Raw genomic sequence first — 25807 nt, 5'->3', positions numbered from 1 at the left:
ATGGTTCCGCCTGCGCGTGTGTCTCGGTCTCAAATCGGTGCACGCGGCCCCCTCAGCCACTTCGGCCTGTCATGTCCGCGGTGTATAAGTCCGTGGACTCGACCTGTCCTGAACCGGCTGATTGGGTTTTAAACTTGCCGCGTTCCGTTTGGGTCCACAAACAATTGTTGGATGATTCGCTTGCAGCTTTGCGGGGTCAGGCGAGCAAGTCTAATGGGTGCCCGTCGTCGGATGGGGTGCCTGGGGCGGCTCTCGGGGATGGATTGCTTGTGTGAAGGGATGATTTGCGGGGCCGTTGGCGCCTGGTCATTCCGTTGCCGTTGCGGTAATGATTGGTTCGGGTCCTGCACGCTGAAAAGTTGTTGCATCTTGGTGTGCAAAAGACCTTGTTGACATTGCAATGGGATTATTTTTGGCACGGAATGACGACTGACGTCGTCAGACACATTCGAACATGCTCCGAATGCGCTCGTCGGAAACCGCCTAAACAGCCTTATGTTCCTCCATTGCAATCGATTAAAGTGACGCGGGTTAACGAGTTGGTGGCATTGGATATTCTTGAGCCCTTTACTCCGTCCTCTTGGGGGAACACGTTCTTGTTGGTCGGGGTGGAATATTTTTTGCGGTGGGCAATGGCTTGGCCCTTGCCCGACCAGTCGGCGTCGTCCATCACGGATGCATTTTTATACGGATACGTGATGGACAAGGGGGCGCCAGAACGATTACTCACGGACCAGGGGCGCAACTTTTCATCCAAACTGTTGCGGGACATGTGCGACGCTTTGGGCACTAAGAAGGTCCGGACTTCGCCGTACCATCCACAAACGGATGGGATAGTTGAGCGGTTGAACCGGACCCTTACAGCCATGCTCTGCCATACGGTTAATGTACGGCCGTGAGAATGTGCCGCCTGTTGATATAGAGTTCAACACGCGTGCGAAAGGTCCTGCGAAAACCCTCCCCGAGTATATTCGCGACTCCGTTCGTCGCGTTACGGAAGCGTGGGATGCGGCCCGATTGGCTACGGCAAAGACCCAGGCCCGGAACGAACGGTGTGCCTGGCGCTCCCTTCGTGCATCGCCTTGGCGTGTGGGGGACCTGACCTGGCTCCACTGCCCACAGGTGCCAGTGGGGACCTCCCCTAAATTACACAAGCCCTGGCAAGGTCCGGTGGTATTTATTGATGTTCCTAGTCCCCAGTCCGCACGCGTCCAGGTGGGGTCGCGCCGTTGGTATGTCCACATGTCCCGATTGAAGCTCTACATAGCACCTCGTGTCGATGCGTCATCTCCTAAAGTTGCCTTGCCGGTGTCTGATGCATGTGACGCATCAGACACCGGCGCATCCAATTGGATGCCCGGAAGATCAGGGGCGGAGCCTAAGGGCGGAGCCGGGGGGGGGGCACTAAGTGAAGGGCATAATCTGTAAAGTTCGGAAAGGGCGTGGTGGAAGATGGAGACAGGATGACATGTAAGGGGAATATAAGGGGGATCCGGAAGAGGCTCGAGGTCAGTTGGTGTAGTCACGGAGTGGGACCACGTTGGGTCATGGGAGGTCTCCTGCGCCATCAGCCACGTGGCTGGAGACGACTCCAATCACACCGTCAGCCAACGGTGTGTGGGAGCAGGGAGGAGTGCGACTGACTGGAAGGGCGCGCGGGGCGCGCAAGAGGAACAGCCGGTCCACTGTCGGGACCAGCGGAGTGTGAGCGGCATAACAAAGAATAATAGAGAGATGGAAACCAAGCTGTGTGTCGTCAACATCATTTATTACACAACTTTTCTGCTGTATTGTGAATCATGACGCACTCACCGGCATGTTGGGGAGGGTTGCCCAGCTCGGCGGCCTGTTGAGGACTCGCATGTTGAGCGTGGCCCATGTAAAGGCGATTGGCAGTCAGTGGTGGAGTACGGGAATATCAGCAGAGCGTCTTGATGCCCAGGAGCATCCATGCTCACTGCTGGGGCTCACAGATCACGATGTCTGACAAAGACAAAGATCCCCTGTATAACCTAAACACACTGTTGGGGCAAGTGCTGTTATCAAGCACTTATGAAAGCTGGCACGGCACACTTGGGAGTGGGTGGCCAACACCACGCCCGGCCGCCTTTGTCTTCCCAGTGGCGATGTTTACGCAATGCACCAGGTATTGATTTGAGGTTGAGTCGACCTAGGGGAGGCCCAGGACCAATTCAGATAATCGTCACCGGTGTTGGCCATGAGCGAGAATGGAACTCGGGTCACCGGGTGCTACACTACCACTGTCTGACAAAAGACAAAGACACACAACACACGCAAGCATGTGTTTACCCGTGCAGAATGAAATCATCAGTGTCCAGAATAGCCTCACATGCTGAACACATTCCTGTGGAGGGAGCTGGTAGGAACGTTGGGTTGCTCGGTCAATGGCCAGAGTCAACGGCAGCATGGTGTATTCCGCAAATATGCCCGACTGTGAGGGCGGGCGCAAGCCGGCGTGAGTAGGTTAAAATTTTAGTTTTATAAGGGCACCACGGGGTGACCAGCCCCTCCCCACCCTGCCCCACCCTCCCCACCCAGCCCCTCCCCACCCTCCCCACCCAGCCCCTCCCCACCCTCCCCACCCAGCCCCTTCCCACCCTCCCCTCCCCACCCAGCCCCTCCCTCTACACCCAACCCCTCCCTGCACGACGGACGGACGGACGGACACAATAATCCCCTGTGGGGTGGTGTAACCAGGAGGTTCCTACTAGTAAAAACTCTCTCCACAATTGGTAGAGATGGTGCGGAGTGCTACAACAGGGGCACTCAAATCAATACACACTTGTGTGTCGACATTTAAACATGCGACATTTATCATGAACGTGCACTGTATGCAAAGTGTTAATACGCATTTAAGTACGGTACACGCTGCATACGCAAGGTACGTACAATAATTTACTTACAAACGTGCGCAATTAGCCGACAAATACACGTGTGCATTACAACAACTTTTGGAAGAGAAGAATCCCTCCCAGGCCAGGTTGGTGTCGGGAGGGGTTGGATCAGATAGACAATCTTCACGGAATCTCCACTGTGACGCTGCGGCCCAGCGGTCGCGTTTTCACCGCCCGTTGTAAGTGTGGGCCTCCAGCCAATCAGCGCACTGGCAACAGACACAACGACTGACGGATGGTGGAGCTCTTGGTGTTTTCTATTGTATGGCATCGCTATGTTTTTGACGAAATCCAAAGATCGTCCTTGTAATCTCACACAACGCTGAGATAAGTGCTGTGAATAAAAACACAATTAATATTCACAGGAAAAAATAGGCGGCGGTGATGTTGGAAGCACCCAGACTAGCTACCTCTGCTGTTTCCCCACGACGTTCTTCTGCTGTTGCTTGTGTAGTGTAATAGTGCCGGCTGATGGACAGCAGTGGCAACTGTGGTGTACAAACAATACATATGCCGGTGAGCGTGTGCACGGGTGTGTTGGCAGAGTGAAAAAACATGGGCAAGGGTCACAGAGGACCCCATCTGGAGGCCCCTGGAACCTGCTAGTAGGTTCGAGAAGGGAGTCACGGTCAGGGCAGGGCCAGGCCATGCTGGTAGGATAAAAGGAGACGAGAGCGGGAGCTCGAGGCTGCCAGTTCTGGTATTGGACTCGTCTCTTATTTGCTGTCGTCTCGTCGCTGTTGTCGCTGCCGTCTTCACTAGATATTGCGCTGAAAGATAGTCTCAGTCAGCGCCGTCAGTGGTAGATGGCTAGTGTTGTGTACAGGCGAGGCTAAGCGACTCTGGAGAGTGTGTGGACGAGACCATGAACGTTGTAAATAAAGACACTACAACTGGTGTTCAGAAGTGGTTGAAACACTACGACTGGTGTTAGGAGTTATAAATCGTCATGTCAAAGTTAACCAGGAAAAGGAACCCACCTGTGGTGTTGTCGGAGGAGGAAGACGACGAGGAACCCATCCCTCCAACAGCCCCAGGGCACGGGACCCTAGGTCTTAGTCTCGCGAATGTGGAAGCAGTGGCTGCCGAGCTGGGAGAAAGGGGCGCCGACCCTCCACAAGTGCGAGCCGAGGATAGGTGGAAAAAACTGGCTATCCGACTCGAACTGCTCCTCGTCACCGTCGGCCAGCTGGTCACGCAGCTTTCCACGTCTGTGCCGGCCGGCCAAGAGATGGCACGGGAACCGTGGGGCTCGACGGAACAGCAGCCGGTAGCGACGGTTCCCGCCACGGGGACAACGTGGTCATCGCCCACCATTTCGACCCCTAAAGGCATGGCCGGCGCTCAAAGGAGCCAGGTGCTGATCCCGGCGACTGTCTCCCATCCGGGAATTGGTGGCGGCGGGGGGGCGATTGGACGGCATTTCATCACCGCTTTGAGGTGGCCTATTTGTCCGTCAGTTGGACAGAAGAGGAGGCCCTGCGGGTCCTACCGACGGCCTTCAATGACGATGCGTTGGCGGCATTCTGGGCCATCCTGGAAGGTGATCAGAGTACCCTCCAGGGGGCGTACACCCAGATGGTGGCCGTTTTTGGCCCGCTGTCCAAAGCCCACAGAAGGTTTTTGCAGCAGAGGCGCGGGGAGGCCGAGACGCTTGTCGGTTTTCGCAGTGCACTTCTGGCATTGGGGTGTATCTCCACATGGACTGGGCAGCACTCGATTCCTTGACGGTGGAAAGGCTGCTTTGGTTGGCGTAGGAGTTGGGGGTCATCCTGACGATCACCGAGGAGAACGAGCTCACATCCCTGAGGGTGGCTCTGTGCATTCAGGTGCATGAGAACATTCAGCATTGGCCTAAGGTGGCAGCTTGGACAGGGGACGCCGAAGGGGTGAAGGGGCCCACGTGGCGAGAGCTGGAGCTGGCGGCGGCATTGTGGGGCCGGAGCCCGCATGGAAGGGAGTGGGGGTGAGGAGGAGCCCCCTCCATCGTGGGGATCAGCGGGCGCCTGCTTCAGATGCTGCCAGCCTTGCCATGTCTCAAAAGGATGCCGGACCACCATCAGAACATTGGGGTCACCTCTGACGCTCTCCACCCCACAGAGGACCACTCCCCAAGCCCCACAAGTGAGTCAGGACACATCGGACACCCGGCCCCAAACACCATCTCATGCATCCAGGTCGTTGCGTGCGTCGGGCCCACGTATCACCACTTACCATCCCATTGCGGTGCACGAACAATGGAATTGGGTGGCAGATGGTTGGCCTTAATTCCGGTACACAGTGGAGTAAATTTGCGCACCGGGTGGTTGGGGATTGTCGGCGCTGGTAGGGTTCATCCAGGGAATGGAGGTACGGGTCTGGATTCATACGGGTGCCTCGGATACATTTATTTCTTACGCCATTTACAATTTGTTGCTATTAAGAAGCCGTCGTCTTACCCCGGTTGCGAGAGCATGTATCGCGGCCAACGGCGACAGCATGGGCATTGTTGGGCAGATTGAGGCACGTGTTAAGATCGGGGAAATTGAGATAACCGGTCCTATTTTGGTGTCGAAGACATTGGTGGTACCTTGCCTTAATGGTACTGACTTTTTGGATAGAATGCCCTTGAAAATGTTGGTTAATCAGGGCTGTGTGGAAATGCCATTGGGGCAGCGATACCATTTTTGTGCTTACAAATAGGCTGACTACGGCTAACGCCACAATCCACGCCTTGGCAAAGATCTCAGTCGAGATTCCGATGGGGGCACAAATGTTGGTGCCGCTGCGTTACAATAAGTGGCTACAATTACAGAATTCCGAGGCGGGGATTGTCTTAACCCCTTCCCACACCGCTACTCAGAGCCTCACGCTGGTGGGTGCTAAGACAATCGTCAGGTCGGACCAGGAGCCATTTTTGCAGGTGTTGAATGTCGCGTTGGTTACGGTGGTTTTTCAGGCTGGTTCGGTCTTAGCTCACGCAACAGCTGCGTGTTGTGAGGCTGTCGACACTGCTGCCATGGAGGTAATAGCCGGTGTTGAACAGAGGGCCGAGTCAGACGGGACCTGGGCTGATAAGCTGTGTGCTGAGAATTCCGACTTGTCTCGAGAGCAGTGGGAAAGGTTATGTGCTCTATTGGGGAGTTTGCTGATATTTTCAGCCAGGGTAAATTTGATATTGGCCGCACCTCATTGCTGCACCACCACATTGACACTGGTGGTGTGGCCTCCATTAGGCAAAACTCATACAGACTGAGCCTGAGAGAGAAAAAGCATATTCAGGGCAGTTGAGGAAATGTTGTCCTTGGACATCATTTTCCCCTATACCAGCCCGTAGAGTGCCCCCATTTTGCTAGTTAAGAAACGGGTCAGGAGCCCATCTGTGCGGTATTTGGACCATATTGTCAGTGTGTCTGGAATAGCCACAAATCCAGACAAGATGGCATGCATACGTGAGTGCCCAACCCCCAAGTCGGTGAGGGAGGTGCGCAGCTTTGTCGGGTTCGCCTCTTATTACCAGCAGTTCGTTCCTCATTGCGCGACAATTGCCAAAGCCCTTCAAACGCTGACCGCCAAAAACATAAATTTTGCTGGAGGGTAGAGACCGCGTTTGTCGCGTTTTTAGTTCATCTCGCTAATGCACCTCCCCTCAGCTACCCGGATTTCTCGCTGCCGTTCATATTGGATATGGACGCCAGCGACACGGGCATAGGAGCTGTCTTGTCCCAGGTGAAGGACGACGTGGAGAGATGGGTCGCGTATGGTAGCTACGTGCTGTCCACCGCAGAACAGTGCTACTGCATGAGGCACAGGGAACTTTTGACCATGTTGCATTTTTACAGCAGTATAGGCCATATCTTTACGGCAGGTATGTCGTTGTGTGCACAGACCATGCGGCTCTTTAATACTTCTTGCGGGTTGAACAGCCATCCAGCCAGCTTTCGCACTGGCTGGAAATTCTACAGGAATATTATTTTAAGGAGACCTAAAGAAAGGGTCTGCAGCACTGCAATGCGGATGTGCTGTCCTGCCTGCTTCTGAGTGAGCGATGTGCATGAGCGACGGGTACTGCCAGGTGTGAACCACATGCGGCTGGGTCGCCACGAGTTGTGGCGGCATCAGGGGACGCAGTACCAGCCGAGGTGGTCACACCTAGGGACAATACATTGGGCCTCATTCACGCTGAATGGGGACGGCTGCAGGTGGAGGATGTGTCGCTATTAAAATTATGGCACGCACGGAGGTGAAAGACGGAAATTCCGTCAAAGTGGGAGCATCCCACATAGTCCTTCAGGAGGGACTTTTGATGAGATGGGATGCGGAGCTGCAGCGCTATTGTTAGTCGTTCCTACCGCCTTGCAGGGTAAGGTGACGCAGGTGATGTGAAAAATAAGTGAATGCAGCTTCGTGTCCGGAAAACCTTGTTGACGCTGCAGCATGATTTTTACTGGCCAGGGATGTCAAACGATGTCTATCACCTGGTTAAAGGCTGCGCCAATTGCGTGCGCCACAAGCCCCCGTTGAGGAGGGCACAGCCTTCATTACAGTCCATTATGGTGTCCCGAATTAACGGTCTGGTTTGCACTTGACATCCTGGGGCTGTTTCCGGCTACATAATTGACAAGGGAGCACCCGAACAGCTTCTCACGACCAGCGGCGGAATTTTTCGTCAAAACTGCTGCGGGAGGTATGCGATGTGTTGAGAACCAAAAAGATCAGGACCTCGCCGTACCATCCTCAAACGGATAGTATGGTAGAATGTCTGCACAGGACCTTGACATCAATGCTCTGTCAGGCGGTTAATGAGGCGCAAACGAACTGGGATTTGCACGTCCCGGGGGTCCTAGCGGCATACAGGATGGCCCCACATGCCTCGACGAGGTTTTCCCAGTTCTATCTTATGTTGGGCCGAGAGAATGAACCCCCCATGGACGCTAAGTTGGGCATGGCTTCAGGGAAGATTAAGGCCGCTATGTCAGCGCCTATACAGGTCATGCTCGCACAGTTATCTGAGGCGCGTGAAACCGCCAGGGGAAATTCAGCCAACAAGCAGGCCACAAATAAAAAGAGCGTGGGCGCGGGAGTATGTGCTGCCATAGAAAATCGGGGACAGGGCTTGGATATACTGCCCACAGGTACCACTGGGTACGTCCCCCAAATTACATCGGCCATGGCGAGGCCCCATGGAGGTTGTGGCAACTAAACAGCCACAGTGTGTGCAGATACAAGTGGGACGTCGCCGTTGGTTCGTGCATCCATCGCGTCTTAAGCCATATGTTCACCCCCAATTAGACAGTACATCTCCAAGTGCCCAAATGGCCGGGGTCTAATGTGTCCAGCAAGCCGAGGTGGCCAGTCCCGGATGTTGTACTTCAGAAGGACTGCGTTGTGCCACCCACAGGATCCGAGCCACTGATGCCCGTGGAATCTTCCCAGGCCGCTCCATGTAAAGGACCAGAGGCTGGAGCCCAGTCGAGTTATGCTGTTGAACCCAGGGAGGGGCCGCGCCCTTTAAGCCATTTGTGTAAATCACCAGAGCCCCAAGGAGTGTGAGATCCCACCCAAGACGCTGGACCGGCGTAGAGGACCCGTTACATGAGTGCCACGTTCCGGTGAATGGACTCATCCTTGAGTGCGCTGTCATTAATGCTGGGAAGGGGTCGTTTGGTGCTGTGTGTTTTGTGTTGGTGGTTGTTGTTGTTCGTTTTTTTTTGCCTGTACCGCGCGCCACGTGTGATCGGGTGGATCTGCTGTTGTGCTTGTCAGTTCGCGGGGGGCATCGCGGTTGTGCTGTGTCTCACGGGGAGCATTGCGGTTGTGCTGTGTCTGACGGTTTTTGCCGCGCAGCATGCCGAGTTGCTCGGGTGGAGCAGTTGTTGTGCTGGTCAGTTCGCGGGGAGTGTAGCGACTATGTTTTTTGGTTAGATTTTTTTCGGGGTTTTGATGTATTTCGGTTGTGGGATTGCTCTACCTGTCCACCCAGTTGCATTGCTGTGTATCAGCCGAGATGACTGTTTTTTTAAACAAGGGGGGGGGGTGATGTAGTGTAATAGCGCCGGCTGGTAGGCAGCAGTGGCAACTGTGGTGGACAGACAGTACATACGCCGGTGAGCGTGTGCACGGGTGTGTTGACAGGGTGGAGGAACTGGGGCAAGGGTCACGGAGGACCTTGTCTGGAAGCCCCTGGATCCTGCTAGTGGGTTCGAGAAGGGAGGTGCGGCCAGGGTGGAGTTAGGCCGCGCTGGTAGGATAAAAGGAGCCAAGAGCGGTAGCTTGAGACTGACGGTTCTGGGATTGGACTCGTCTCGTCATTGCTATCATCTTGTCGCTGTCGTCGCTGCCGTCTTCACTAGATATTGCTCTGCACGATAGTTTTTGGCTGTCTCAGTCAGCGCCATCAGTGTTAGGTGGCTAATGTTGTGTACAGGCTAGGCTAAGCAACTGTGGAGAGTGTGTGGACGAGACCGTGAACGTTGTTAATAAAGAAGGTGCCTCCTACAAACCTTGTCTCCGAATCATTGACACTACACATGTAACCTGGCAACTAGACTCCAGTTGTTAGGTTTTCAGTGCAGCACTCACGCTCTACCCACACCATTTGCCAAGCATATACACATGACATCGCACTTAAATGTAAATAATCTAAATTGTATGTGTATTAATATGCATTCCATTTTTCGGTACGATGTTTTAAAATAACAATACATTAAGCGCAAATTGTGTACACACGTTTTAATTGGCCAAACAATTACTGTACTGGCATTGCGAGCAGAGAGAATAATTTCGATGCAATAATTGTCACGGTGCTAAATTAACAGCAATGCAATTAGTCGAGCATTGGAGGAGTTCGAGCAAACATGCGGGTGTCAGGCTGTCTCACGTAAAAAATGCTATAATCTCACCTACAGCTACTTGGCATTTTTAGAATGCAATGTTTCACCCGTGATGCAACACCTGTTTGTGACAAGTGCATAAGAATGGCACAGGTTAATAGTGAAGTTGTTTTTTATTGTTTTGTTTGCCGTATATCCACGGGGGCAGAGTACAGCAACGACGTATTCCTTTGTTTTGGCAAATACAACGGACTCCTCTATTTACGAACATTCGACTTGCGAAATTTCTGAGATACGAACAAACATGTCCCGTGTGGCCAGTTGTCTGTTCGGACCGAGAGTCTAAGTTCAACCGCCTCGCAATAAATGGCGGTGGTGGCATCTACATCTGCAGAAGATGAAGAACCAGTGGCATCTATATCTACAGGAGATTATGCAACTTGTAAAGCTGTTCCCCGTGTTTAGTGTACACGCCGTACATGTCTGGAATCTACAGGAGGAAAGTTGGATTTACGAGCAAATCGATTTTCGAACAGACCTCTGGAACCTAACTCGCTCGTAAGTAGAGGAGTCCCTGTAATCTGGTCATCGCATTTGGCCACCACCCGTTTACTTTGCGCAGTCAGTGATAATCGTTTCCCATGGACACCCTGGACATTGCTGCAAGCTCTCACCACAGCACCACTACCATACTCTCTGCTTTAAAATGGACACTAAAGAATGCGTAACATCATCCACATGAAGGTTGACGAATGTGTCACCTGGTATCATGGCACACATTTGTAAATGTCAACAAGTCTCCCTCTATACGACTGTGGCTACTCGAGTCTCCCTTGAAAGAGGGAGAAAGATTATGAATTGCAATGTACTTTCCCCTAGCTAAATAGAGGACAGCAAATTGATTATTCAAAGCAAGGCCCCGCTGCATGTAAATTGCAGAAAAAACAACAATACGGTGCAGTGAACCTTTTCTGCCGGGCTATGCTGACCTTGTTGTGCGAGCAATGAACACTGCAATGCCAACACAGAGCACTCCATCATGATCACGAGGGCCTAATTATGTTGTGTACAGCGTGTTCATAAGGTGCCCTTGTTTGATTTATTGAAATAGTTGTATATGGTAAAGGGCACCTAAATTAAGATGTATACATTTTGCTTACAAAATGAGGTCCCTGCGCTTGCTGCAATGAGTATTATATCTCGATGTAGAATCGCACCGGTAACATTTCGTGCGGCCGATTTACAAGAAATCCCTTTGGGAAATGCGATTCCATCAGGCAGTTAATTTGACTATGACATTCGTACATAATAGCCTAATCCAGCAGAAAAGCCTGAAGCTTACAAGTAAATGTAAGAGCTGGCTTAGCGCTACTGTGAAGGACAACGTGTCTCTTAATGCTGCGCCCGACAACACTCACGCCTAATGTTTGGTGTTTCAAATGTGGATGCAGAGCAATCGTGGGCTGCAGCTTCCTGCATTTGCATGACAGGGATGCAATGCATTCCTAAAGATGTACTTTCCTAACAATAGTCAAATTACCACTGTTGATAATTATTCAACAAATGTACTTATTGGCATGCAGAGACAACACATATTCACGCATAAATGTAAGAGGAAGCCTCTTGGCAGTACTGGAATTTAATAGATGTTTAAAATAGGGAATTAGAAGTCACATTAGTTACGTTAAAACAGTTGTCATATGCTACATATTCACATATGCCTCTGTTATCTAGGCTGCAATTATCAGCCTAGATAATAGAGGCATATCGATTCAATTGCAAAGGACCCTACCACAGCAAGAGCACATGCGATATAATGACATCGTCGTGACTTTGGGGCACTTTCCTTAACATGATAGATTTTGCTGTGGTGGAACATTTTTTTGGTCGGAAATGTTCTACCACAGTGACTTTATGCTTTTCATGGGGTAGTCCTCTTTTGCCCTACAGAATGCATAGGGTGGAAGTCCACTCCACGTATGTGAACCAGTCTAAATGTGTAGGTGGGACAACAGCACCTTGCAGGTGGGACCAGAGTATCGTGTGTGAGTGTGTACTGTATATGAGATCAGGGTATCGTGTGTCAATGAGTGCGTGTGTATTTAGGGGGAGAAATGGCGCAGTGGTTAGCGCACTGCACTATGAACCCGGTGACCCGAGTTCAATTCCTGCTCACGACCGAACTCCAGTGACAATTATCTGAACCGGTCGTGGGCCTTCCCAAGGTCGACTCAGCGTCAAATGAGTATCATGTGTTGTGTGTTAACATCGCCACAGAGGAGACAAAGGCGGCCGGGCATAGGTTCTGGCCGCTCACCTCCTCGTGTGCTGTATCAACCTTCATAGGTGCTACTTGCGAACAGCACTTGCTCCAACACTCTGTTAATGGCTGCACGGTGGGATCGTTGTCTTTGTGTATTTATAAGGCTCCTGTGGACTTTGGTTAGATCCACCAGTGCCATCAGTGACAGGCTGTTTCCACCAAGGATGGAACTCCATATTCTACCACAGAAGCCCCTCTCTAGGAGACTGAGGCTGGAATATTTTAGTGGTGGAATTCCACAACATCATGGTGTCTCATGACCAGTGACGAATTCACCACCTTATTCACTCCATAACCACCATTGGGACCACAACCCCAGCCATGCCCTCACTTCTCACTCTGTAACATCTATCGTTCAGACGGAGGTACAATGGGATTGCGCTCCCTTCAATGGTTGGGATGACTTTTCATGAATTCAAGAATTCATAATCAGGCTGACATGAGGAAAACTGCCATTCTGCCAAAACAGCGTGGGGTCGTACTACTTTATTTATGAAATACTTAGTAAATAGTACCCCAGAAGTTTTTCTATGTTATCCACAAGTGACAGGACAGATCCGACAGAGATGGAATTCCTATCTGAGACAGAAATCTTTTTGTGGTGGATTTCTACCACGTTATTTACTTTAAATCATTTATCATATGCAACCACAATTATGAAACACATTAATCTGTTCTGAGCTGCCACATATAAAACACTTAAACCCAAAGCAAATTTACCCCCTAATGCTGGGCTATACTGAATTCATTCTGCAGTATTGGGTTACCATGCAAATCCCATAAACATGTTAAACTTAAGAGCCTCGTTTAATTTGTATTGTAAAGTTAGGCTTTGAACTGTGGGTTTTATATTGGCTTGGTATTTTGGCATGGGTATGAGAAATAGCCTCCTAATCCATCCAGCCACCTGTTCTCTGATGTTAATAATATACTATTTACACTTTAAAGTGTGCGTGTCATGCATATGGAAGAACTGATATTCACAGTATGCAGTTGAGTAAAGAAGACAATAAATATACGCTTTGGGACAGGTCCACAGTTGATGAAAAGGAAGACACAAACAGGTAATTCTGGTGATTTTCCTTAGTGTGTTTTTTGCAAAATGCCCCTATAAACAGAACACAATAAGTAGGCCCAATCAATGTTGCCTGGTCATAGAACCGTGTAACCCACAAATATGTAACTGTTAAAATGCAATCATTACGTGCTGCAGATTTTCACCGCTTGAAGTCATTAATATTGCACAAATGCTGTCGCGTGGAATATCTGAGCTCGTCTTCGTCAATTGATATTTTGCAAAGAAGTAAAATTGATTCACTTAATGAGATCGGGTTTACAGCAAAAAGGTTTTTAAAGAAGATATTTGTTATCGCGAGCAGTCTTGGGTTTGACTGCATCTTTGTCGAGTACATGTGACGAAAAATAACCTCTACATTTTAGTTTCCACTAGCACTTTTGTAAATACATTACTCGGTGTAATCATCCTGCCACACAAATGCAAAGGAATTTTTTATAAATAATTAGGTTTTTTGATATTAATGACATCAGATATGATTGGAGGATACAAACCATTTAATTGCTTGTTAATTCCGTTGAACAAAAAACATTGCCACGCTATTACATGTTCATTACTATAGTTCTGAAGCGTCCACTGATTGAAGATTTCTTCTTAGAAACCACTCAGAATTTTAATGTGTACAGTATTTCCATATCCAAGAACACGTTTCAGTTGAAGTTACCATCTGAACCCTGTGCTTTGCTCCAGTGACCCATCCAAAATAAACACTTTGTCTCGTTATGATGCCATCGTTTGGGTTTCGTTCTGCCGGTTAATTTTGTTTAATCATCATTATAACTTCACAAACCTCCAAATGAAAATGCTTATTAAATACCATGAAATTGGTCCTTGGAAATGCTTTTTTCCCCTCTAGTTACAAATAAATTCTGCTTCCAGCTGTGGTTGGTGCAGCTTAGTGTTAACAACGCTTTAATGTTTGAGGCATTGGAAAGCCACTTATGATTTGCATCTTCAGTCGCAGGTGTCCAGCAGTCCACAGCTCCTAAGAGTCGATCGTTGTGTTGCTATGTTGCACACACACACACAATTCCCTCCGCAACGATAAAATGTGTATTGGTGGTCCTGTTTATGTGACACCGTGTAATCTAATTGAAACTTGAAATGTTAAGCAATATATTCGTGGATCCTTCAGTTCCTGCATAAATGTACGTTAAAAAGTGATGAAGCGATGGTTTCACTAAATGTCTGAATGAATGACCGTGGTTTGATAACCCAGACAGCTGCTATACACACCCATTATCAATTTAAACAAGTTATTTGGTGATCCTGCATTGGCAGTGGAGCACAAACAGAAAAAATAACAAGACAAATTCCACACCGAACAAAAAAACAGCATTCAAGTTAATGCATTTAATATATATGAGAATATTTTCCAATTAAAATATTTATGATTTATTTTTGTAAAGTTACATTTTCTTGTATATTCCGGATGAGCAGACCTGGACAAAGAGAGGGGCGGGGCGGGACAGGGCAGGGGTGTGTGGGTAATTGTGATATATACAGTGGAATGTTTGTGCGAGGGATGGAGCATTAATGGGGTAAAAAAAGCAAGCGAGTGTGAACCGCCAGATAAAGGGGGCGGCGCGTGTCTTGTGTGATTTGGCCCATACTGTTCCGTGTCATTCCTCATTACACTCCAGCTTCAGCAGCCCTTGCCAAGCTGCTGACAAAAAAAAATACTCAGCCGCAATTTGGCCACTCACTCACCACTTGGTGCCCACGCAGGGGGTCAGGGTGGTTTTTATTTTCATGCCATTTCCCCAAAACGTAATGAAAACTGCCCCTACGCAGCAAAACCTGGCTGTGTGCCACTTTGAGATCTTGATGGGGTGGGAGGTTCCGTAGCAGAGCCCACGCAACTCGCCGATTCCTTAGGCTCGGGGTTACCACACGGCTCACGGATATCGGTTTCAATGTATGTATGTGGTTTTGATAAAAAAATTTACAAATATAATAGATTGCTCAATTTACTGATTGGACGGCATATCAAGTAGGATTCTGATTGGATGACCTATATGCGCATAGTTTTGAGTGTTGTTTTGTACGTATGTATATACGTATGTTGAACTTCTCTCCCGCTGTACACATGAGTCTCTCATTCATTGTCGAGCTACCTGCAAAAAGCCACAAAAATATTACAATGTAATTCATAACACGCACGATATATCACGGACATGAGTAAATATTTGCACGAAACAATTGCCACTTCCTCCACTTGGCTGGTGGATCATTAAAACATTTCGTGGTAGAATCGCCTTATATGCGAATTGGCAAACATAATCCCCCTTCACTTTCTTCCTATTTAACGACACGAGAGTTAACGGAGCCAGAGTGTACATCGTCGCACGCCATTGTGCCTTAGAGGGGTTCACATGTTCCCCGGCTGGGGTTCTGTTGAGACAGGAGGCAAGAGAAGGAAAGAAGAAAGAGGGAGCTGCATAGCAGGGAAGGAGAGGAGGAGGGAGGGTAGGCCTCCTGTACCCGTTAAGGACCCTGGGACCGAACTGCAGACATCTCCTACAGCAGATGTCACCAAGAGGGGTTGAAACTGACAGGGGTCGAACACCTAAAAAAGGCCATGTAAAAGATGGTGGGAGCCCTAGAAGACTCTATGATGACAATGAGGAATTGAGCAAAGCTGCGGTATAACGTTTGAATCCTCACACACGGCAACATGGCATTGAGAAATATTTTCACATTTTGGACAAAGGGGCTCTGTTAGAGTACATTTTTAGCTGTGTGTGCATGTGCATTCGGATGATTATAGCGATTCAAACATAATACCTCTAAATGTTGAGTCCCAGATCTGGCAGCAGTCTGTAGGTCGACTGGAAAGGACAGAACCTGGAAGGGACTATCTTTCCATGAAAGAATCGTCTGTATTATCCCCGTTATTGTCAAGGGCTCAACATTGAGTACACGTCGGATAAGAAGCCAGTGTATGCTCCCAGTTCTTTGTGGGCCACCGATATGGCCATCGGCAATAATTGAGAGGTGGAAATCTGAATTCATCCTTCAGTTATCACGGCTGGTTACGTGCGGTATGAAAGAAGTTCAACATACATATACATACAGATATTTAAGGGGGCCAACACTCCTAGACCTGGCATCTGATCTCCAACGTTTTCAATTGCCCAGGAATACCAATTCCCACCCCGTCCCCCCACCCCGTCGGGCGGGGCCCTATTTCACCTCTGAAGGTGGAGCAGTTCACTTTCGAATGTCTGGTGTTTGCTTGGCTGTGTTAATGCAGAGTGCTCCTCGCTTGGTGAATAGCACCATAAAATAAAAGTGGCTTCAGCTGAAACATGCATAAGGTGGTGTGAACCTTCACTGGTGGCTCCGAGTCAATGTTGGAAATCCCTCATTCCTATAGTGGGGACAGTTTATCCAATAGCTGAGGAGTAAATGTCTAATTTCTATATAGGCCGTTTGGCATCGTGTGCCCGAATGCTTTACATTAGTTTTGCCTTTGGTGATTCCTCTCAATCTGCTGAAAATTGCCACTGGGCATTCTGATGTCATGGGTATATGCAAAGCTAAACATAAAAACATCTGACTGCCCTAAAAAATATTTGCACTTTACTACACAAGAGTAATTTTATATTTTCATTCATGTGTATACGCTGGAACACATATAAATACCATGGGCAATTGTCAGTTCTATTTCAGAAATGTTATACAACAACAATAATAGGAAGGTCATTTCTGATTGTGGACACGGAGAAGGGCTGAAGGTGTTCGGAGGCTCCGCGCGTGGAAATATGCTCTTTAAAAAGGGAACAAACAAAACATAAGCAGCGAAGCTAGCAGCAGTTCTAAATTAATTACCCTCCATCGGTCAACCAAATTAAAGGTAATGAAGAGATAAACATTTCTGCCAAGGCATTACATCCAGATGCTGTGATTCGTGATGCTCCATTATGTAGGAAGTAAATTCTGCACATGCAAAAGCATGTGCATTTTGTCACAGGCATTTACGACGCAAAGTCACTCTGTCCCTTTTATTTAAAAAAAACATTGTCCAGGTGACACTATCATATGTATGGATGTGTATTCATTTAATGCAGCTGCATACTGTAGATCATAATTATGACCTGTTTAATTGTGCAATAATGCCACGGCACACGCACGACAGTGTTAGTAAGTAAACGCCTATAATGAACAATAAGGGACTGATAATTAGTAAAAAGCTATTCAATCTGTTGAACTAACATGGTTAATTTCACATGGACTAATTGTTAATTAGATTGTCCCAGGAATAAGCCAATAAGGCGTGATTTGTTGGCTGGATATACACTGTTGGAGAGGATTGGGGACATCATCTATGAGTACGGGGCAGAAAGCTTTGGAGTGCAAGAGGCAAAAGGCGGGAGAAAGGTTCCAACCCCACCAGTTTCCAGGAGGCAACAAGAAATCAAGCGCCTCGTTCAAGAAAGGAGACAGCTTAAGAAACAGTGGAAGAAAGCCTCGGAAGTGGAAAAGGAGGGCATAGAGGCACTTCAGGCTGACATCAAAACCCGGTTGGCATCCCTCCGTAGAGCAGATAACCTACGAAAACGCAGAAGGAAGAAAGAACAAACTAGAACTCGATTCTATAAAGATCCCTTCAAGTTCCTTAAAAGTCTCTTCACGAAGGAAAAAAGTGGAGTTCTAAAAACAACAAAGAAAGACCTAGAAGAGCACCTGAGAACAACAAACTTTGACTCAAAGCGACATGAACATCTGGCCATCCCATCAGATATCCCACCCATTGAACCCCCGGAACATCATATTGAGACCAGCCCTCCGACATGGAAAGAGGTGGAAAACACAGTTCGAAGGGCAAGAACAGCATCAGCCCCGGGGCCAAATGAAGTCCCGTACAAAGTGTATAAGAACGCACCAGACGTCCTGAGGTTCCTCTGGAGGCTCATGAGAACAGCTTGGCAAAAGAAGATAATACCCAAAGTGTGGCGTAGGGCAGGCGGGGTCCTGATCCCTAAGGAGAAGGATGCAGTGAACATCAGCCCATTCCGCCCAATCTCCTTACTGAATGTCGAGGGTAAAATCTTCTTTAGGGTCATTGCCCAGAGGATGGCCGAGCACCTGCAAAGGAATGCGTACGTCGATACATCTGTACAGAAGGCAGGAATATCAGGGTTCTCTGGCTACTTGAAACATTCCAGCATGATCTGGCACCAGATCCAAATGGCCAAGGTGGAGAAAAGGGACCTCCATGTAGTCTTCCTCGACCTCGCCAATGCATTTGGCTCTGTGCCCCATGAACTTCTGTGGTCTGCCTTCAGATTCTTCCACATACCGGACACCATCACAACCCTGGTGAAGTCGTACTTTCAGGATCTGCAGTTCTGCTTCACCACCTCAGAGTTCACCACCTCATGGCAATGCCTGAATGTAGGTATAATGGCGGGATGTACCATTTCTCCATTGGCATTCATAATGGCAATGGAGGTTATCATCAGATCCTCAAAATGGGTTGCTGGTGGACAGCGAGTCGACTCTGGTTTTCGCCTCCCTCCACTCAGAGCCTACATGGACGACATTACAACATTGACCACCACTGTCCCATGCACCAGGAGACTGCTCAGAAAACTCGAGGAGAACATCAGCTGGGCCCGTATGAAGATTAAACCATCCAAGTCACGCAGCATCTCGATTGTGAAGGGAGTACTCTGTGACCTGAAATTCTTCATCGGAGATGACCAAATCCCAACAGTGTCTGAGCAGCCGGTAAAAAGCCTTGGAAGGTGGTATGATGCAAGCCTGAAGGACAAAGACCAGGTGCAACAGCTGCGCAAAGACATCAGTAGTAGCCTACAGTCCATCGACAACACCCAGCTACCTGGAAAGTTAAAGGCCTGGTGTCTGCAATTTGGTCTCCTACCCCGGGTGTTGTGGCCCCTAGCAGTGTATGAGGTTCCAATCTCAACAGTGGAGAAGATGGAAAGAGGAGTCACGAGCTACTTAAAGAAGTGGCTCGGAGTTCCACGATGCCTTACCACCATAGACCTCTATGGAGATGGTGTCCTCAAGCTGCCCCTCACCAGTCTAACCGAAGAATTCAAGTGTGCAAAAACCAGGCTCCAGATGACACTGAATGAATCTCGAGACCCAGTGGTGAGCAACAACGCGCCGACCTTGGCAACTGGGCGCAAATGGAGGCCAGGAAAAGCAGTCCAGGAGGCAACAGCAGCCCTCAGACATGCTGACATTGTGGGTCATGTTCAGCAAGGGAGAGGAGGCCTTGGGCTAACTAGCCGTGCTGCTTGGAGTAAGGCCACTGCACCAGAGCGGCGGAAGATGGTAGTGCAGGAAGTACGCCATCAGGAGGAGGCTGCAAGGTGGGCCAAGGCAGTCTCTCTTGCCAAACAGGAACAGTGGACTCGATGGGACAGTGTGGAGAAGAGGAAGATCAGCTGGAAGGATCTGTGGGCCATGGAAGCGAGGCGGTTGAGCTTTTCCATCAGAGCAACATATGACGTCCTTCCAACACCAGTTAATCTTCACCAATGGTATGGTGAAGATCCGGACTGTGCCCTCTGTTCCATGCCAGCCAACCTCAGGCACATTCTCACAGGGTGTAAAACAAGCCTCACCCAAGGACGCTACACTTGGCGTCACAACCAAGTCCTTAAAAACCTTGCGTCCGCCCTGGAGGACAAGCGAGCTGCCACCAACTCCCTACCACCCCCAGCAGCATCTCACCCCTTACGGACGACCTTTGTCCGCGAAGGGGCTAAACCACCGAAGAGCGGCTCTACACCAATAGAGCGAGACCAGCTGCGCTTGGCCCGCGACTGGAAAATGCTAGCTGACATTGGCCGGCAACTTGTGTTTCTTCCGGAGATCGCAACCACCACCCTAAGACCTGACATGGTGCTCTGGTCCCGTTCGCTCAAGAAGGTCTTCATCATTGAGCTCACAGTACCCTGGGAGGACTCAGTAGATGAGGCTTATGAGCGAAAACATCTGCGCTATGCTGATCTAGCTGCCAAAGCACGGCATCATGGCTGGAACACAGAAGTCCGACCAGTGGAGGTGGGCTGCCGAGGTTTTGTGGCAACATCTACAACCAGACTGCTTAGAGACCTGGGAATTAAGGGCCAGAGCCAGCGTTCGGCAATCAGAGCTGTATCGGAGGCGGCAGAAGGCAGCAGTCAGTGGCTCTGGATGAAGAGGAAAGACCCCAGCTGGGCCCCAAAGTGAGAGGGCCAGGAGGTATGCAGTCAACAATGCTTGACTCAGGGAGAAGGACACCCCTGCCATGCATAGTCCCATGGGATGTTGGCTATCAACAACAAGGCAACTCCTATGACTAATTTGGAATGGGACGCAAGCGTAGGATTGATCACCCTGTCGCTGGCCGCCTTTGGGGAGGGTGTATAGTATGAAAAGGCCGAAACACCCTAGGAACCATAGGTTCACTACTGACGATGCGCTCCCCAAATTTCACCAGGCTCACTGTTCATGAACTCTTGCAAGTGCTTGCACAAAGGATAGTAACATCTCATCCTGTGTTCTTTGGAATATGTTTGCTACTGAGTTTGTGTTGGATCAAGAGTTATGTCTAACTTATGACACGCAAACACAACTTAGTCTGGCACAATGTTCCCCAGGCACGGTGGCTGAAACATTTGTTTCACGTTATTAAATACACCGGAATGAATTCTCAAAAAACATCTCCGCTCTCTTCTCATGAATATACTTCTAAAAAATACGTATGCAGCACATAGCAAACAGTAAAAAATGTTTACCTGCTGACCCTGTGCCATATACAAAAATACACACACTGCTTTTGAGTCAGATTTTGTAACAAAACATGATGCATGATACGGGTTTTTTTGCATTTAATGTTAAACCTTTGAATTCCAATTATCTTTTGATGTATTCATTTCCCATTGCCTTCGGATACACCACAGAGACTATGACCATTTGGAGCTTAGCAAAACAGCACCCAGAGAAGTGAGGTCCTCGTCAAACACGCCCACGGTGTAATTGGTGCTGAGTTTGGCTGCTCTGGGACAATACACTCGCAAGGGCGAGCCACCGCATCATCTCACCAATGCATCATATGGGACGCGCTATGCACAGGACAACTTGCTTGCCGGTGCCGCGGTGGTATGCAAGGAGAGCGTAGGTTCGATCCCGACCCTGATGCCTGTATATTTGTAGTTTGTATGTTCTCCCCGTGGTCACGTAGATTTTTATCCGGGTCCTTCGGTTTTTCTTCCACGTGTAATACGAGAGTTCATCGATGAGCGCCGATCAGTGGATAGGCTCCGCCGCTTGTGCCATCACCCAATTAGAGGGATGGGCCGAGGTTAGGGGCGGAGCTCAAAAGGCTCGGGGGAAGTAACCATCTCGAAGGTTCGTGAGGGGGGTGGATGTAGGCGGGGATTGGTGACGTGGGCCAGGAGATACAAGGGGAAGCGGAAGAAAGCTCTGAAGAAGTGTGTGGAGTCAGAGAGCGAGACCACATCACTCGCCTCTGGGACGCCAGCGGCCACGTGGCGGGCCGGAGGCTTCCTCCCAGCGCACTGCCTGTCAGCGTTGCGCGGGAGCGGGAGAGGTTGAGAGAGAGGGGCGAGTAACCACCAGCCGCGCGGAACGGAGTGCAGCTGTGCCAGAGAGAGAGAGAGGAAGCGGCGCTGTTCAGCTGTGGAAGAAATAATAAAGACAAAGACACAAGCCCAGATCGTCGTCGCAGTGGTTTATTTCATTGGCATCAGAAGTGACTCTTGGACTTGGACGAATCGGTCACTGCTACGATGTCCAAGCATCTCAAGAAAAAGAACCCACCTGCGCCGTACTCGGATGAAGAGGATGATCCGCTCAGCCAGGAGTTGGCGGAACCGGTTGCCGCGACCGCGACTGGGTCGACCCAGGGACCATGTAAGAACATGGACGTGCAGCTGTCTTTGTCTCCAGCCGTGGAGGATGGTTGGAAGCGGCTGGCGGAGCAAATCGACTCTCTCCAAGCCATTCATCTGAACCTCGTCATGCTGGTCGCTTCGTCTACAGCATCCGGGACCGGCGTGGGAAATGCCGCCGGTTGAGGAAAGGGCCGCCATCGCGCCCGCGTCGGGCGCCACGTGGCGCGAAACCGCCATTTTGGGTGCGGCCGCGAGCGTGCGACCTGATGCCGCCATTTTCTCCGACCAGCGTGGCATGCGCCTGGGGGAGGCGGCATCGGCAGGAGACGGGAGAGTTTGGTGGAGCAATCGCCTACCCAACATTAAAGAATTCTCCACGGGCGGCGACTGGAACGCCTTTACCTGGCGGTTCGAATCCGCTTTCCATTCCGTGAAGTGGACAGAGGACGAGGCGCTGGAGGCCTTGCCCACGTTGCTGCACGATGTTTCGTTGGCGGTGTTCCGGTCTATTCCCTCAGGGAGGAAGAATACACTGCGGGATGCATTCGCTGAGATGGCGGAAATCTACGAACCACCATCTGACGCGCAGAGAAAATTCATGCATCTGCGCTGGGGAGTCAACGAGTCTTCACTCGCATATCGCGGCGCACTGGTGGCGCTGGCGATGGCCGCTTACCCCGACTCCACGGCTGACCTGCTCGACCACTTGATTCCAACCAAGATGCTGGAGTTGTCTAAAGAAATGGACATCTCACTACCGGTGTGAGGCCACGAGCCGTTGACATCCCGAATGGCTGCCAGGTGCCTCGACGCAAAGGTTAACTTGCGTCGGTGGAAGCAGATGGCCGCCTGAACGGGAGACCCCGCCAAGGATGGGGAACTGGATGGATGGGTACCTTCTCGTGTCATCCATATACCGGACGACGATAGCGATGGGGAGCTGGCCGCACTCTGCTGGGTGCCGCGACGTGGGCCTGTGGGGCGCCTGGGGGTCGCCCCGATGCCGCGTGGACACTTTCAGGGGGCCTCCCGTCGTACATGGTCGGTGTGCTTCAGGTTCGACCGGATGGGCCACTTTGCAAGCGACTGCCGGAGTCGTCCCTGTCTCCTCCCTCGTCGCCCGGGCCTCCACCTTCGGGGTTGTCTACAGGGTCAGACCGCATACTGGGCCAGGCAAGTCGGTACGCATCGGACACCCGGCATGTGTTGACACCTCAGGCATCTTCCGGTGCACAAAAAGTTCCCGTAATTCGCGATGCGCGTGAGGCTGTTGGGGGGCCGCCGCGTATGGTTACGCAATGGCGGAAATTGGCGTGCCATGTTGTCGCGGCCTCGTCGTCATTTTCCACCTCCTGTCTATTCCGGCTTCACGGGTGCAACCGGCTTTTGACGCGTGTATTGCCCGTTTAGATCCTTGAGGATCAGGGCTGTTTGGAACTGCCGGAGGGCCAGAAAATGTTTTTTTTGCCATTGAAGCTGGGTCGGCCATTGCCGTGCCTTGCTGTGCAGGCTATGATGGACGTCACGGTGAAGGTTCCACCTGGCGCGCAAATGCTCATACCCTTGCGTTACTGGAAACCCTTGGAGGATGTGGACGCGTTGGCCGGAATTTTGCTGTTCCCATCTAACTCCGCCGCCAACAGTTTTTCTCTTGTCGCTGCGCAAACGGTAATCCGTGCCTGCCAGGCCCCATTCATACAAGTGCTGAACGGGGGCCCAGACGGCGTGGTGGTGCCGGCTGGTGTGGTCTTGGCTCACGCCACCACCGCATTTACAGACTGAGAGGACAAGGGTCCATGCGTTTTGGCCGTGGAGGCATGCCACGATGCAAATTCTGACGATCGGTGGATCGCTGAGCTGTGCGGGGAAAATTCGTCGTTATCCGGCCGCCAACGTGACGCTCTGCGAGCGCTGCTGTCGGATTACACGGATGTCTTTAGCAAGAGTGACCTTGACTTGGGTCGTACGTCACTCTTATCTCATCACATAGATACCGGGGTAGCGAGCCCCTTACGGATGAATTCGCACCGCATGAGTCCCGCTGAGAGGGACCATATGCGAGGAGCGGTGGACGAAATGCTCGCTGCCGACATAATTTCGCCATCAAATAGCCCTTGGGGTGCCCCGGTTGTGCTTGTTAAACAGAAAGATGGCGGCCTCCGGTTTTGTGTGGATTTTCGTAAATTGAATAAGGTATCCGTGACAGATGCGTACCCGCTGCCACGGATGGACGACTCCCTGGATGTCCTGTCAGGAGCTAAAAAAAATTCCACCCTCGATCTCTCGGCGGGATTTTGGCAGCTGCCCCTCGACGAGGAGTTGCGACCTAAGACGGCGTATCGTATGCCACAGGGCCTATTCGAATTTAATTGCCTTCCCATGGGGCTGAATGCTGCCCCCACCACGTTCCAGCGGCTGATGGAGCTGGTATTGGCTGGACTGCAATGGGACACGTGTCTCATATATTTGGATGATGTCATTGTGTTTAGTCGCACGTTTGAAGAACGCCTCAAACGCTTGAAGGTTGTTTTTGACAGAATGCGGTCTGCTAATCTGAAATTCAACCCTAAGAAGTGTCATCTTCTGCAACAATCTGTGCATTATTTGGGTCACATTGTGAGCTCCGACGGCATCGCCATGGACCCGGACAAAACCACTTGTGTCCGTGATTGGCCGACCCCCACCTCGGTTCGTCGGGTTTGCGTCCTACTACCGCCGCTTCGTTCCACATTTTGCTACTATCGCTAGACCCCTGCACATATTAACGGGTAAGAATCAGAAGTTCGGATGGGGACCCGAGGAGGAGTTGGCTTTTCGAACCCTCCGGGATTGGTTAGTGTCCGCGCCGACGCTTGATTATCCCGACTTTTCACTGCCCTTTATTCTGGACACGGATGCCAGTGATACGGGCATCAGCGCCGTGCTTTCCCAACGCAAAAACGGCGTGGAATGGGTAGGGGCATATGGTAGCAGGGTTCTCTCTCCAGCAGAGACTCGTTACTGTGTTATCCGCAGGGAGCTGCTGGCGATCGTGCATTTCTTTCGCCAATATCGGCCTTATTTGTATGGTAGGAAATTTCTTGTACGCACCGACCACGCTGCTCTGCAATACTCGTTAAAAATTGAACAACCATCGGGCCAGCTTTCACGTTGGCTCGAAACGTTGCAGGAGTTCTCGTTTGAGATACACTACCGTAAGGGTACTCGCCATGCAAATGCGGACGCGCTCTCCAGGTTGCCCAGCGGCTCCCCTTGTGCGTGCGCGTCCGGCACTAACCGGTGCACGATTCTTCCTCGGGCCCCTCGGCCGGTCATGTCCGCGGGGGTGGACTCCGTGGAACGCTCCGCGGAACGCGCGGAGCCATGGCCAGCCGACGGTGTGTTGAACCTGCCGCGGTCGGTGTGGATACGTGAGCAGCTGTTGGATGACTCACTGGTTTCATTACGGATTCGGGCAAATGGGGCCAGGGGGGCCCCGGGCGTGGACGGGGTCCACCAGGTGGCCTTTCGTGGGGGCCTATTGATGTGGCAAGATGACATGCTGGGCCATTGGTGCCTGGTGGTTCCCGTTACGCTTCGACAGGAACGGATTCGGACACTGCACACTGACAAGCTGTTGCACCTCGGCGTGCAGAAAACACTTTTCTCAATGCAAAGGGATTATTTTTGGCCTAGCATGATGGCTGATGTCGCCAGGGACATCCAGACGTGTCCTGAATGTGCTTGGAGAAAATACCCACGCTCAAAATATATTCCACCCTTGCAATCAATTAAGGTTACTCGAATGAATGAGCTTGTAGCTC

The 25807-nt window shown here is 50.5% G+C and overlaps 1 protein-coding gene across 1 annotated transcript; it reads left to right on the top strand.

Annotated features, from left to right (window-relative positions):
* The first annotated feature begins 632 nt into the window (after positions 1 to 632).
* LOC144723905 (uncharacterized) lies at positions 633 to 20365 on the top strand. The gene is made up of 6 exons (XM_078602683.1): positions 633 to 797; positions 1628 to 1704; positions 4376 to 4571; positions 4673 to 4848; positions 6548 to 6700; positions 17670 to 20365. Exons 1-6 carry the CDS (start codon positions 633 to 635, stop codon positions 20335 to 20337), a joined length of 3435 nt encoding a protein of 1144 aa, XP_078458809.1. The 3' UTR covers positions 20338 to 20365.
* The last annotated feature ends 5442 nt before the right edge of the window (positions 20366 to 25807 follow it).

This window comes from Lampetra planeri, chromosome 19 (assembly GCF_965212315.1).
Source record: "Lampetra planeri chromosome 19, kcLamPlan1.2.h2, whole genome shotgun sequence".
NCBI classification, from domain to species: domain Eukaryota; kingdom Metazoa; phylum Chordata; class Hyperoartia; order Petromyzontiformes; family Petromyzontidae; genus Lampetra; species Lampetra planeri.
The sequence above is the reverse complement of the archived record's forward strand: the minus strand, read 5'-3'. Positions and strand labels throughout refer to the sequence as shown.